The sequence below is a fragment of the Acanthaster planci genome, linkage group LG07 (genome assembly GCF_054643075.1).
Source record: "Acanthaster planci isolate LZ-2023a linkage group LG07, COTS_SCS, whole genome shotgun sequence".
NCBI lineage: Eukaryota > Metazoa > Echinodermata > Asteroidea > Valvatida > Acanthasteridae > Acanthaster > Acanthaster planci.
The window spans coordinates 12,213,174-12,226,370 of record NC_141783.1 but is presented as its reverse complement, the minus strand read 5'-3'; the positions used below and the strand labels follow the sequence as shown (position 1 = coordinate 12,226,370).

The window sequence follows — 13,197 nt, the reverse complement described above, 5'->3', positions numbered from 1 at the left end:
GCTTTGGTGTGAAAAGAGCTTGCCCTGTCAAAAGTTTGTAAAAGAGAAAAGGCGTAAACGACAATTCAACGCTCAGTAACACAAAATCTAACTGCTATTTACATCATAATTATTTCTGTATTTCCTTTTGCAAGTTGCCCGACCTTCGAAACTTTTTTCGTATGCTTCTTTTCTGAGCCATCAGTCGACGGCTAAGACGTTATAGGGCAGCTGAGGACTTAACATAAAAATGTGTCTTCACTCAGTGTCGATAGATGCTTTATGTCTTGCACCAAACTAATGTTATGGACAATTTTTGTTTTACTGATCGAATGCAAACATCTTTCGGAACTCCGCGAGTTATCTCGCCTATCGCCCGGCGAATGCATGCTAGACACAGCCTTGAGGGTTTGACCAGAAGAGGGCGCGCTTCATTTTACACGAGCCATTCCCGATCGTGCCATCCTATCCTGCAGCCTGCGCTGCATGCTATCGCGCTCGACGAATCGAGCAGTTTTCAAAAAGAGGATTCGTTAGCATTAACAAGTCTTCCTTGATATCGAAATCACTTACAGACAAACAGTGTTCAGACCAAATGTACAAGTCCCTAAAACTTCCTCAATAATTAGTATCTTGGGGTTTGTGTAACAAAATATTATCTTTTGTTGAGCTAAAGCTTCAAAATCAGGGGGTAGTAATTAGGCGTATTGAAAACTGAGCCGAGATTTGGGAATACCATAACGTACCGTGTCCATATGTACATGTACGTACGTACGTATATTGCAAGTCCTGTTATCCTTGATGACGTAAACTCTGTGCTGTTGATGATACCGCCAAGAGGGCCATGGGATCAACCATCTCGAATTTATGAAAACACTGTCAAATCATCTTGGCAATTCGAACTTCTCTTTGAGGGATATGTGCTGATCAAGTGTGAGGACCTCTTGAGGGGCCTTCCATTTGGAATCTGTTTCAGTCGGATTTGGAACTTGGGAAAAGTTGCGACTCGATGTGGTGACTGGGCAGGCCTAGCTGGAAACCGCAACAGCTCGTGCCGCGTTGAGTGCACTGGTAGATGGAGAGCACTCAATTCAAACACGCATGAATGGTTCGGTTCTGTAAACATGGGGTTTTGTTGTAACCGGCCTTGCGAAATGCAGAACTGAAAGTACTGAAAATGTCTAGAACCTTGCTCGTCAGGAATAACCTTTGGATTATTTCTCACCGAATCTACCACATCTAGCAGCCAGGGCCAAGAATTCCCCATGCATTTGCTTGGAATTTCGTGGATTGGATAGCGTCGAGCCAGAGAGACCATGGGAAAAGATATGGAGCTACTGAAGGCTGTGAAAGAAGAGGACATTCCGCAGGTTCAGCGAATTATGACCAAACTCAAGGCAAAACAAAGTGAGTTGGCCAAAGAGGTTTCACCGTTTTCTATCTTTTCTTTCAATCTTTTTATTTTTAACCAGTAAAAGATACAGTAGGCCCCAGGGAGAAAATGTTTGTGAAAAATGAAACGCACTGGCCCGTTGACACAGACCTAGTTGTAGCATAGCAGGCTACAACTTTCAAGTACAAACTGTACCTGTGTTTCAGCTTTAAATAAATAACAGGGGCCTAATAAGAGAAGTTGGATTTTGTCGGGTAATCACTGTCTGTATTGATGATATCTAATATATTTTGATTCAGGCAAATAGGGAAATGAATAGAACATCTCAGCCAGCATGGCCAGGGCAAAAGGGAAACCTTATTATGTGAAGTGTATTGACTGTCGTAAGATTAAGTTTGATTAGTACGTGTACTAGTAGTCAACATCATTCTGTTGCTGATCTACATGTAAGGCCATTAATAATGTAATTTCGTGTACAGTATTCTTCCTGAGTCAACTCCATTGACTCCACATTTATTAAGAATACATACAATACAGCATGTTGGTAATCTAAAGCTATTGTCATTCATTGCTGGGTACCAGATTAAACGAATTCCGTGAAAATGTGAGAGATAACCCAGTGATTTGCCATAAAGTACAACATTTACTGTTCATTCTGCTAGGCAGGTTCTGGTGCCAGGGATATCTGCTGTCTGGCTTTCCTGCTTTAACGAGGATCACGCGCACGTGTTGTGTACACACAGAAGCATGATAACACAGAGGCACAATATGTACAGTATGTACCGTACATGTACGTGTACGCAGCATGATATGTTCACATATTGTACTTGTATGCATTAATCTTTCAACCTTATCCAGTGTTGCGCACCAGTGTGCAATTAATGTACATACATGTAGATGTTCACTTAAATTTTAAGGAAAACTTCTACATGTATGTACGTGTATGCCGCAGATGGACCTCGCTTGGCAACCCGTGCACAAACCCTATGAGACTGGTCTGACAAAATTCTGATGGTTTTCTAAATGAATACTTCAATATTGTCACTGTTAAATTTGACATTGTATTGCTTTTGGATGGCTAATAGGTCACTGTAGGAAGAAATTAATGGTGTCCATTTATGGCATTCTTTACCAGCTGAAAAGCTTCAGTTGAGTGAAAATAATGTGCAGTTATCTATTTGAGCAGGCACATAACAGACCCAAACTCATCTCATTAGAAAAACACCCCGTTCTTAATTCAAAACCGTAAAATTCCACCCCTTCATCCACCTTCTCGGTTGAGTTCCTCTGACTCAGAGATCGGTCCCAGTTGCCCCACATCAAATGACAAATGGTGTGAACAATGCGGAGACCCTTCTGGACACCATAAATAGGCAGATGGTGCCGTGAGATTGGGTGTAACTGACCATGGCAAACTGACGCGTGGTTGCCCGTGGTTTGGTTATTTTTAACTTTCTTGAACAAATGAACCATTGACAGACATTGTCCTTTTTTTCACTGGAACTCCAGGATCAGTCTCGCCATTGCAAACTCTCACGATCCAGTTATCTGTCACAGTTGTATTAATACTGGAGATGTAATTTCAAAATAAATAAATGAAGAAAAGTAAAAATATAAAGGCGAAGGGGGAAATCAGAAAACAAGAAAAAAGGCATGGCAGAACTTCAGGTACACATAACGTTGTGCCAGTGTTGCCAGCTGGCAAATATTTTCCAGCACTGGCTGTAAATCTGCATAATTCGGCCAACAAAATGTATTTAGTGTTGCAGAAAATCAGTAAGTGGCAGCAGAAATACTGCACTGGTATACCGGTACATGTACATACAAGTACATATGTAAATCTCCCCATGCCTCAGCTACCGTAAGTCAAGATGTAGGAATTGTGACAGCTTTTCGTGGGTCTGTTTGCACCGCTGCAAAGAAATTCCAAGCTGTGAAACTGAACCTGTAAATGAAGTTAACTTCAGCCCAGGAGTTGAAGCATAGTTCAGTTGTCGGGCCTCATGCTGTGGTGGTAATGCAGTGCTTGCTGTTGGGTGCATGCAGCGCACACCACTAGCACACTGGGCCTGAATGAAAGCATCTGCATGGAGACATGGATAATGGTAGTCCCTTACACATTCTTATTAAATCAATGATGTGGTGCCGATTGTGAAAATTAAATCAGGCAATGGTTTCAGAAGAAAAAGTGCGAGAGTTACATGCAGGTTAATCTGTCCGTCTTGGTTGGGAAGAACATTCAGAGGATTATTGACTCTCCCCCTCTGCCAAAAAGAGAAAACCTCTATTATTTCCTCTCAAGTTTAATCATAATAGAGCTGGGGGGTGGAATCTGTCCTCCCCTCCCTCGACATTTGCTCCTATTTCATCACTGTGTATTTTGTTCTGGTGCTGAGCCTTCAGTTGAAGTACCGGTAATGTCTTTGGTCGTCTTGACACCAATGTTGTGAAAGTCGGATGCACCACTCTGGCTCATGGCCTACATGTACATGTATTTTTTGCTGAGACTGGTCAGCCACAAAAGCATCAGTTTTCCATTGAAGTGCTTGATGACACATACGGGCATGTGGCCTTGAACTTCAGTTGACCGTATTATCAACAGAATCATGCACTGGACTGAGTGGAAACTTCACAGCTGGACTGATGATGAATGTTTGTACACGCATGCAAAGTTTCACAGAGATTTGGTATGGTACCGGTATGGCTGAGTTCTTGGGGGATGCGTCTCCCCCAGCTGATGGTAAGATGACTAAGAACGGAAAGAAAAACATGAGGCTTTTTAAGGGTTAGAAGTCTTTACTACCAACACTGTGGATGCTGGTAATTGTTTGCTGCATCTCAGCTTCTTTTGCTTTCTTTTTTTTGGGGGGGGGGAGTGATGGTAATTTTTTTGATAGAAATTATCATTTGCATCAAACACAGGTAAGAGTGCCACTCACGGATGACTCATGAATACAAAAGAAGCCGAGGGATGCAATGTATTAAAAAATTGCCTTGCATGTAGATAAGTTTAGGCTTCTAAAGTGCAACTTTGTTTTGTACACTAAAGTAATGTGCTTTCATTTGTGGGGCTAAAATGTGGGGTGACGTTTCTTCCAGGGCAATAAAACTTAAAGTTCTGATTGTATTGTCTGTAGTTCAGTGTTCAGTGAATATTAAACTAAACAGTGTTTAGTTTTTACAAAAAGCATGTTTATCTTGAAATGTTTTTTGTGAAAAACTGTAGATCATGAACCATACTTCCATTATTATTTATGGCTTTCTAAAAAATGAGATCTTGCTGTTATATAAATTGAAGTAAATTAAGTATACCATCCAGAAAGAAAAAGTTTAATTGAACTTATACCTGTAACTGGAATGGCTAATAGTTGAACGTACGTGTACTCTGTACATGTTTATGTACAATGTACTGGTAATTCTGAGAAAAGTACTGTACATTCTAAAAGGCGAGGAAATTCTAAAGCCAAAGAAGCAGTGGCGTCCACGAACGATGATGAAAAAAAGGAAAGTATGTGTACATGTAAATCAAAGTCTTGCCTGGAGCACTGGGGGAAGAAAAGTGCAGTATTCACTTGCCATCCTGGAATGCATTTGTTGTTATTAAGTCACTGGCATTTCATCGTACCCCCTAATGTGTCGACTTGTGACAACACCAGGCCCGGACGGGGTCGCGGCTGTCAGGTCTCATTCCGCCTTTCATCTCCATCCTGATGCGGACAACATGAATGTGTGGACAGGGGCCAAATAGCTGAGGTCTGAGTTTCCTCCTTGCTACTGGTACATGTACATGTAGCTAGGGTTCATGCTTTAGCATGCATGTTAAGGTTCTCAGCCTGAGTACCTTGTGATGTGCGCTCCTGAGACTGCAGTTGACTAATTGGTGCTAAGCATTTTACATTAACTGACTAAGCGGTATGCTTTTGACAGCCATTTAGAGAATGGACTCCTTATCATTCCATACATTTCACGTTCTGTAGCATTGATTCGATCATGTACAGGTGCATACATGTACTGGTAATGTGTTTCGTAAATCTGTTCAACACAGAATTTGGCAAGTTGAAAGACATTCAGACTGAAGACCTCTTTTTACATGTACATCAGCAGTCCATGTGTAACTGAAAACCCTTTTTTAATTAATGAATCCAAAAGCTCAACTTCTGTAAGATCACACTGGCATTTGGACTCAGTGTATGCTGCTGTTGGCTGGGTGTACTGGAAGGAATGTCTAACTTGACCTTAGCTTGTCTGATTTTGGCCAGTCAGCCTTCTTTTTTTTCACCAAATGCAACAGTTTGAGTATGCATAATTTATGTTTGTGTGGAAATGCTGCAAGTAAAAAAAAATTGAAAAAAGGAAGAGGCAGTTAACTGGTGGAATAACCCATTAAGTTAAGAGTGACTAAAAGTTCTAGTAAGTAGTGTCATGAATCACAGATGATTGATTTCAATTCTCTTTGGGAATTCAAGCAGTATCTGAATTCTCAAGAATTCTTGTCAAGTCTGCCGCTCACTCTGAAGAGATTTTTGCCTTCACCAACTTATTTTCACTGACATTTGTCATTTCAGGAGGTGTTTTTTTGGAAGTCATATTTCATTTCCTGAATGTTTTTTGTGTCATTCCAGGGATATTTTTCATTCAGCGCGTCAAAGGAATTGGTTGGGAGGCAACTCAACGTGGACTTTTTGATAGATTTCTCTGTTTCAGAAACAGCGTTACCTTTTGTAATGTGGGCAGTGAGCATTTTTTGTTTTTGTTAGTCACATTGAATTCCCTTTTCATAGTCGGTAAAGTTTCAAAGGGATTGCGGAACCTGTGAAAACAGTTATATCTGTTTGTTTTAATACTTAGAGTTTTCTTGAGACTTCTCAATTTATCTGATTGTAACAGGCCCTTTATAAATCTTCTGAGTCACTAACTTATACTTGCCATGTATGCACATTATTTTGGTTCATGCACTAATAGGATGGCAGTTGGAACATGTACCAATGTACCAATATACTGTGTACAGACTGTACACGTACATATACCATTGCACATGTACATGTTCCCATAGCACCTGTGTACATGTTTGTACAGGTACATGTACATGTATGTTGTGTGGAGTACACAAGACAGTGGGCTTGTTTGATTCACATGGATCCAGATCGCAATCAGTGATCCATCGTTGGTTCACTGACACCAGAACGTGCTTAGAGGATGGAGCGAACCAGCTTTGGGATCTCTGATCCAAGATTCAGATCCACATGAAACAAACAGGGTTGTACAGGAACATGTGTACTCACTTGCACTGTACTAACATGTGCATGTACAGTACATGTAAAGGTAAGTCTATGGCAGATGATCACACAGGAGAAATCCAGTCCCACTACATCATACTATTGTCGTGTTTGAGATTCATTGGCTAGTTTTAGGCACTTGTTTACAAGCTGGCATGTCCTACTTGTACATGTATGTTGACAAACTCATGCAGTGTACACACGCAAGCCTCATTTACAAATTACAGGAACTTGTACTTTGAAATTCTTCAAAACTCATTGCACTTTTGGGCTCCACTCTGCCTGCCCATTTCAACCCGCTGGAGCCAGTTCAAGCCATGAACTTTATTTACCCGGTCTCGGGTGTGTTTGACTCGACAATAACCCCATCATGCTTTCTCACTGGAGCGGGGAAATGAGATTAAAATGGGTTTTGATTGGTATTGTGCAGGAACAGCTGGTGGTGTTTTGAGGGGTTGGTGTGCCAGTTATACATGCCACTCAGTTTTCCCTGTGACTGGTTGTTGACTTTGTTCAGTGCTTCATGCTACATTTTGGAAGCCCTGTTTGAATATCTTCTGTAGAGCGAAATCATAAGCAGACTCCAATGGGTCAGAAAAAAGGAAAGAGACTGCATGTTTTTGAAGAGGAATGACATCCCTTTGGAAAGGAAAATGTCCCATTTGGACACAGTTTTTTTGGGGGTACATTTGGCAGGGGATGGCGGGGATGTGTTAGGCAAGCATCCACGGCCAAGGTCTGTTTCATGCACAGTGTATATGGTTTCCAGGTGTGCTCTTGGTATCGGTACCAAGGTGAACATTTTTCCCACCAACCCTGTCTCTTAGCTTGTGAGGGGGTGCTTTTGGTCAGAGTTGATTCATGATTTAGTGCGCATTAAAAAGTCACTTGTATAACCTGCCATGCCACATACATACGAGAATGATAATACCGTACATACAGTGTCAGCAGGTACATGAATGTAGTGTGATGATTGCCACTGCCTCTCTTGTCCTTCTAATCACTCTGGTCTGTTCCAGTTCTATAAATTTACATGCTGTGTGCATTACACTGCCACTGTGCATTTAGTCATTAGATGGTACAATTTGGAAAAAGCAGGCAATCTCTCGTTTTTTAGGGTGGGAGGGAAATTAGTGGTGGGCTTACAGGATGAGAAATCATTTCAGTTGTCTGCTCCGGATCCAGACCTGTTCCTTTGAAATTGGAAGGCCTTTTCATTGGTAAAAGCTTGTGCATGTTGCACTCATAGTTATGGGATGTTTTTGAAGGACCCAGAATTCATGACTGAGGGTCCCTTTCACCTTTTGCTTTTCCAATTATAAAGACCACAGTCACTTGGATGATAAATTTGTACATATCGTCGTGTGCCAGCAGAAGGGCGTAAGCACGTAGGCCCTTTTGCCGGGAAGCATGATCACTGCAAAAAACTTTTCCCGGCAAAAGGACGAAAGTATGCAACTATTGTATTTTAATGAAATATGAAGATTTCTTGGCAAAAAGTAAAAAAACAAAATGCCCAAGTCCTTTCATAAGCTGTTCAAAGGTTGCTTTTTGTGATTTGGTAGTAAATTATATCTGTTTTTACTAAATAAATAGAGTGTATTTCTTACGCCCTTTTGTCGGGATCATTTTTTCTGCTATGATCATGCTTCCCGGCGAAAGGGCCTAAATGTAAGTGTGCTTATGCCCTTCTGCCGGGCACAGGATGATATAGTCTACTAAGTACTGTGATTAAGCTGTAACATTTAATATGGGAAGGGAGAAACATACATGTAGATACCCTGAAATGCCAACTACCCAGGTACTGTCACATATATCTTGGACTTTCCTCGTATATTAAATGCTCCAGTACATTTATCCAGATCTATACATTGTAAATCTAACCTAAAATGCATCTGTACTAAAGCTCAGATTTTTAGAATTAATTAATTGCAAGCTAGCAACAATTCTATCCTTTCCCGAAGGAGTTAAAAAATCATATTCCTATTAATGATAAAATTCTTCTCTTTGGATGTGGAGTTCCAACTTCCCTGGGGAGAAAAGAGTTACCCTTAAATAACACAGGTTTATCGGCTTTGCTGGAAGCAGTGGTATTGGCCAAGAGGAGTGCGTTAAAGTGAGGGTGCAGTCACGCTGGGTCGTGCCATCTCCTGGTGACAGATGGAGCCTTGTGGTGCAGGTATTTAAAAAGGAAAAAAAAAAAACCACAAGAAGATTCTGTTGATGCTGGGAGCTACATGTAGAACAGCTGAAGTTAACAACTGTTGAAAAAACTGTATAAAAAATCTCCTCACCAATAATAAAATATATTTTAAGCAGCTGGATTTTTGTCTTGTACTGGTAGGGATGTACCGGTATTCCAGTGTAGAATGGCATACTTTGACATGATGTACTTTTGTATTGTTTTTCAATTAAAATTTGGGTTAAATATTTTCTTGTTGTTTTTGTTATTTCATTTTATTTAAAAGAATCAGAAGTCTGATGCGTTATTTCTCTAATTGCATCCAGCCAAGGTTGTTGTGTTCCTTACCTGTATCATTTACACGTAACTTGATCCTTTGTTTCAGTTAATTCACTGGTACATGACCTTCTCAATGTTGATATTTTAACACTCAATAGTGACCAGAAAGAGACCAGTCCGATATATTGAATGAACAGTTTGTGCAGCCAGGGTGATGTTTCAGGATGCTCAGTACCCCAAGGTAGCAGTTTTCACCAGCAGATGTTAGCAAGCCAGCTAATTTGCTTGTAATAGGATTATGCAAGGACATCTCTTGCCAGGAGTTCATCGGATTAAATTTGCTGAGGTACACCCCATACCTACATGTACATGTATGTACACACCCAGCCGCCCAATAAAGCAGACGACTCAGGCAGTTAGGTTTCAAGTGATTTACTTGGAGGGAAATTAAAACGACTTAAGGAAATTGGCGGGGATGTTTTTCAAGATTTGGTTTGGTCTGTCTGTGCATCCCTCGAGAGAGAAAAACAATTACAGGCTACAGTTGTGCAGGGCTTGGTGATGGTTTTAATTTGAGCAAACATGAAGCCTCATGAGCGTCAAACGGTGCAAAACCAATGTGACTGTGGGAACTGCTGTGACAGAATGTGCACTCTGATACGTGTAGTTCAGGAACATACTGATGTGTACGTGTACAGTACGTATGTACGTTTTATACATGTGCACAGTATACATGCATGTACATGTACATCTGTTTATGGATTGGCTGGTGAGGGGCCCCAAATTGGGCAGTTCCTGTGTCCATTTTGCACTTTAAATGTAGCTCAAAGTTAAAATTTCTTCAGCTTGTACCGAGGTATTGTTCAATATTGCGATTCTCCCATTGATGCACTTAATGTACACGTACAGTAGTAGGCTTAAATTACATAGACTTGGAGTTGACAGCTACATGTACATGTACATGTACGTGTATAGCACATACAGTGTACAGTGTACCGGTGTCTGTACCTAACAGATGTCGGGGAGGAGGAAAAGGGCTGGATAACATGAATGTGTAAAAAAAAAACGTGTATGTACTTGTAATGTTCTAAAGAATATTTTCAGCCTTCTTGTGAAGGAACTTGGAGGGCAGATTGGGTCGAAGGAAATCGTGCTTCGGGCATTTACATGTATGCATTCATATTTGAAAATGAACCTTCTAAATGATTTATTGCTTTTTACTACGCTAAAGCCTTGAAAGCACTTTGAAACTACACAGTGACATTGGGGAGTCAGGACACTTACATGTACGAGTCTTGTTTGAGTTTGAATATATGTACAAGTTCACATACTGTAGGTGCTAACTATTACCTGTCATGTCCAGATGTAATAAAGTCATAGTTAGATAGCAGAATTCACATTCAGAGGAAATAATGGGTCCACACATTAATGAGCATGGCAACTGAATTAAGGTACTCTATATGTACAATGTACATGGTACATGTAGGTACATGTACATGCACATGTACTAGTAAGTCAGATGTGTAAAACAACATCAAACTTACCAGAACTTGGAGTGCCTGCACCAGCTAATTGATATACAGGACGTGTCAAATTTACATCTAGGTAAACAAGGGTCTGCTGCTTGAATGCTGAGGATCATGTTATGTCAACACGTTGGAGTGTGGAAGGAGATTGGAGAAGGTGTACACACCTGGGGTTTAATACACAAAATGTCTCAGTGGTGATGGCTATGATTCTGAGCTGACTGTTGTTTAAAGGGAAGTCGCGTCAGGAATCGGAGATAGAAGCCTTTAATTCGGCTCACATTCTTGAATACTTTCGGGCAAACTTTTTTGGGAAACCAACAACATGCTGTTTTAAGATGTACTGTAATTTTTTGGAAAAGTGTTTACTTGCAGCACTCACTGCCTGCCTCACTCGAACCAGCCAGATGACTCGAACCAGCCAGCTGACTAGGGAAGTTAAATGGTTGAGTGGTAGAATGTCTGCATTAGTAGAAGGTGATTGGTTCGAATCCCATCTGAGTAAAGCTTGCAGTTGTTTTTTCGAGCCCACAAATAACAAATTACCCATGTACGTGGGTGTAGGTCACAAAAATAAACCAGAAATGAAAAAGAAAAATCATTAAATAAAAATAGTAGAAGTTTAGATAAACAAGAAAAATGTAAAGTTGTAACTGGAATGACAGAAGACGACAAAAAAGGGTATCTGGGTACATGTACTAATAATGTACATGTACATTTACTGACAACTGACACATGATTCTTGACAATGTTGCAAAGTTGAGGAGGTGTCCGAGGTGAGAGAAATTACCAAAAAGGTTATCATGCATGATATACATGTACATACCTGTACTTTGTATAAAGTAGCACCTACGGTACATGTACATTCATATTTCACTTTGAATACAATGCTTATGGTGTACATGTAATTGCACTGCACGCAACTTTCGTAACCAACTGTATGCTGTGTAACTGTGCACCGGAGAAAGATATGGGGCCTGTGTTTCATGCCTGTGTTTTTCATGAAACTTTGGCCAGACATCAAAAATTCACTCTAAAGTGGATTTCATTTCATGAGATTGTTGGCTCCATCTGACTAAAACTCTGTGGACTGAGTCGATGAACCACAAAGTTTTTGTTCAAATGTGTTTTTGAAAGTTGATTTGCGTGTGAGCCCAGTGAGACACGATTGTTCCTGACCCCTTGCCACTTTATTCACTGTACTTCTTCAAAAATGGCTGTTAAATTTTTCTATCTGAACCTCTGACAAATACTGACATTCTTCTTTTGCTTTTTTTGAGAGAGAAAAAAAAGGTTGTCTTGATTGATGTCAGGTTTGACTGTGAGGTTAGGCCTTTAGAAATAGGGTAATAGCTGCATGCTAATTACTTGGTTACTGCTGATAGTGGAATGATGATCCTAACAGTCCTCAATCCTCCAACAGGTGAAAGACTGAGCACCATAAGGGCTAACTCGGCAAAAAAGGTTGAAACCATGGGTAATCTACAATATAGTCAGACTTTGCAGATAAAAGTCTCAATGTGCAGTCAAATTGGGAAAAATGTGTTGGAAGTACAGTGGTCCAGTTGAGTGAAATACTGGTAAAAAAATTTGAAGTTCCAAATTTATTACAAGTTAAAGAAGAAATAAAACATATGGTGTACTACATGTAGCAGTGACTCCAGAAGAGTTTTTACTGTTCTTTGTGTATCCCGGGCATAGGCCTAAGCTGCATTGTGTGTATTTTTAAATTTATTACATTGGGTGAAAAATGAAAAATACTTTGTGGATTTTTTTTGTCTGAGGCTGAACTGTTTTTCATGCATCTTTCAGGAAGCAATTACACATCTTTAACACTCCATTCAGAATGTTTTGCAGTTTCCATATTGGTTGCTCAAAGTCTCCGAGAGTCATCTGACGTTAATTTCTTTCTTTTGTATTTCCACAGAAAAGCAAGGCACAATCAAAAAGTCTCCTGTGAACTACCAGGATGAAGATGGGTAAGTTGAAGGGAACAAAACAAAAGTGTTACTTTTTGCGTCAACTGGCTGTCACTATGAACGTCTACATGTAACAGAAGCAGCGCTGTGCAATAACAATAGGCGCTCATTGTTCGTGCACTGTTTCTTTTGTGAGATGTTCGTAGTGTGTACTCAACGACTTCTGCGCATGAACCCTCCCATGATTTCAAGGGTCAAATCTGTTCCAAGTATCCCCTCACTTGTGCAGTGTGCTGTTACAGAGAGGGGTGATTTTATGATTTCTTCAAACTAAATGGATGTTGAAATGAAGCACACAAAATGGTGTCTCATAAAGGTCTCCAAAGGAGAGGGGCATATTCTTCTCAAATGAATTGTTGCACCGATGTTACACACATGAATACCGGGGCTGATCGAGTGTGGCTCATTGGGCCAGTATTTGGGTGCGTTCGATTAGCTTCCGCAAGTCAAATCTACATGGGTTTAACCTCGTCCCCACCATCTCGTTTGCTTGACACAGCACACATGACCATCCCCAGGTCAGGGCTGCCCTGCGTAAGCTAACTGAATGCACCCAATAAAGGATTGAGCTACATCTACGTGT

General features: G+C 40.5%; 1 protein-coding gene across 5 annotated transcripts in view; it reads left to right on the top strand.

Moving 5' to 3' along the window:
- The first annotated feature begins 763 nt into the window (after positions 1–763).
- Positions 764–13,197, top strand: part of LOC110981774 (uncharacterized) — a 118,638-nt gene continuing 106,204 nt past the window's right edge. For 3 of the 5 annotated variants that reach the window (XM_022239651.2, XM_087138637.1, XM_022239650.2), the window contains exons 1-2: positions 766–1,386; positions 12,563–12,614. In XM_022239651.2, the coding sequence (XP_022095343.2) occupies positions 1,296–1,386; positions 12,563–12,614 (143 nt within the window). In that variant the 5' untranslated portion in view covers positions 766–1,295. Of the gene's footprint in view, positions 1,387–12,562; positions 12,615–13,197 lie in introns of all 5 variants that reach the window. The other 2 variants (XM_022239653.2, XM_022239652.2) reach the window with 1 other exon arrangement.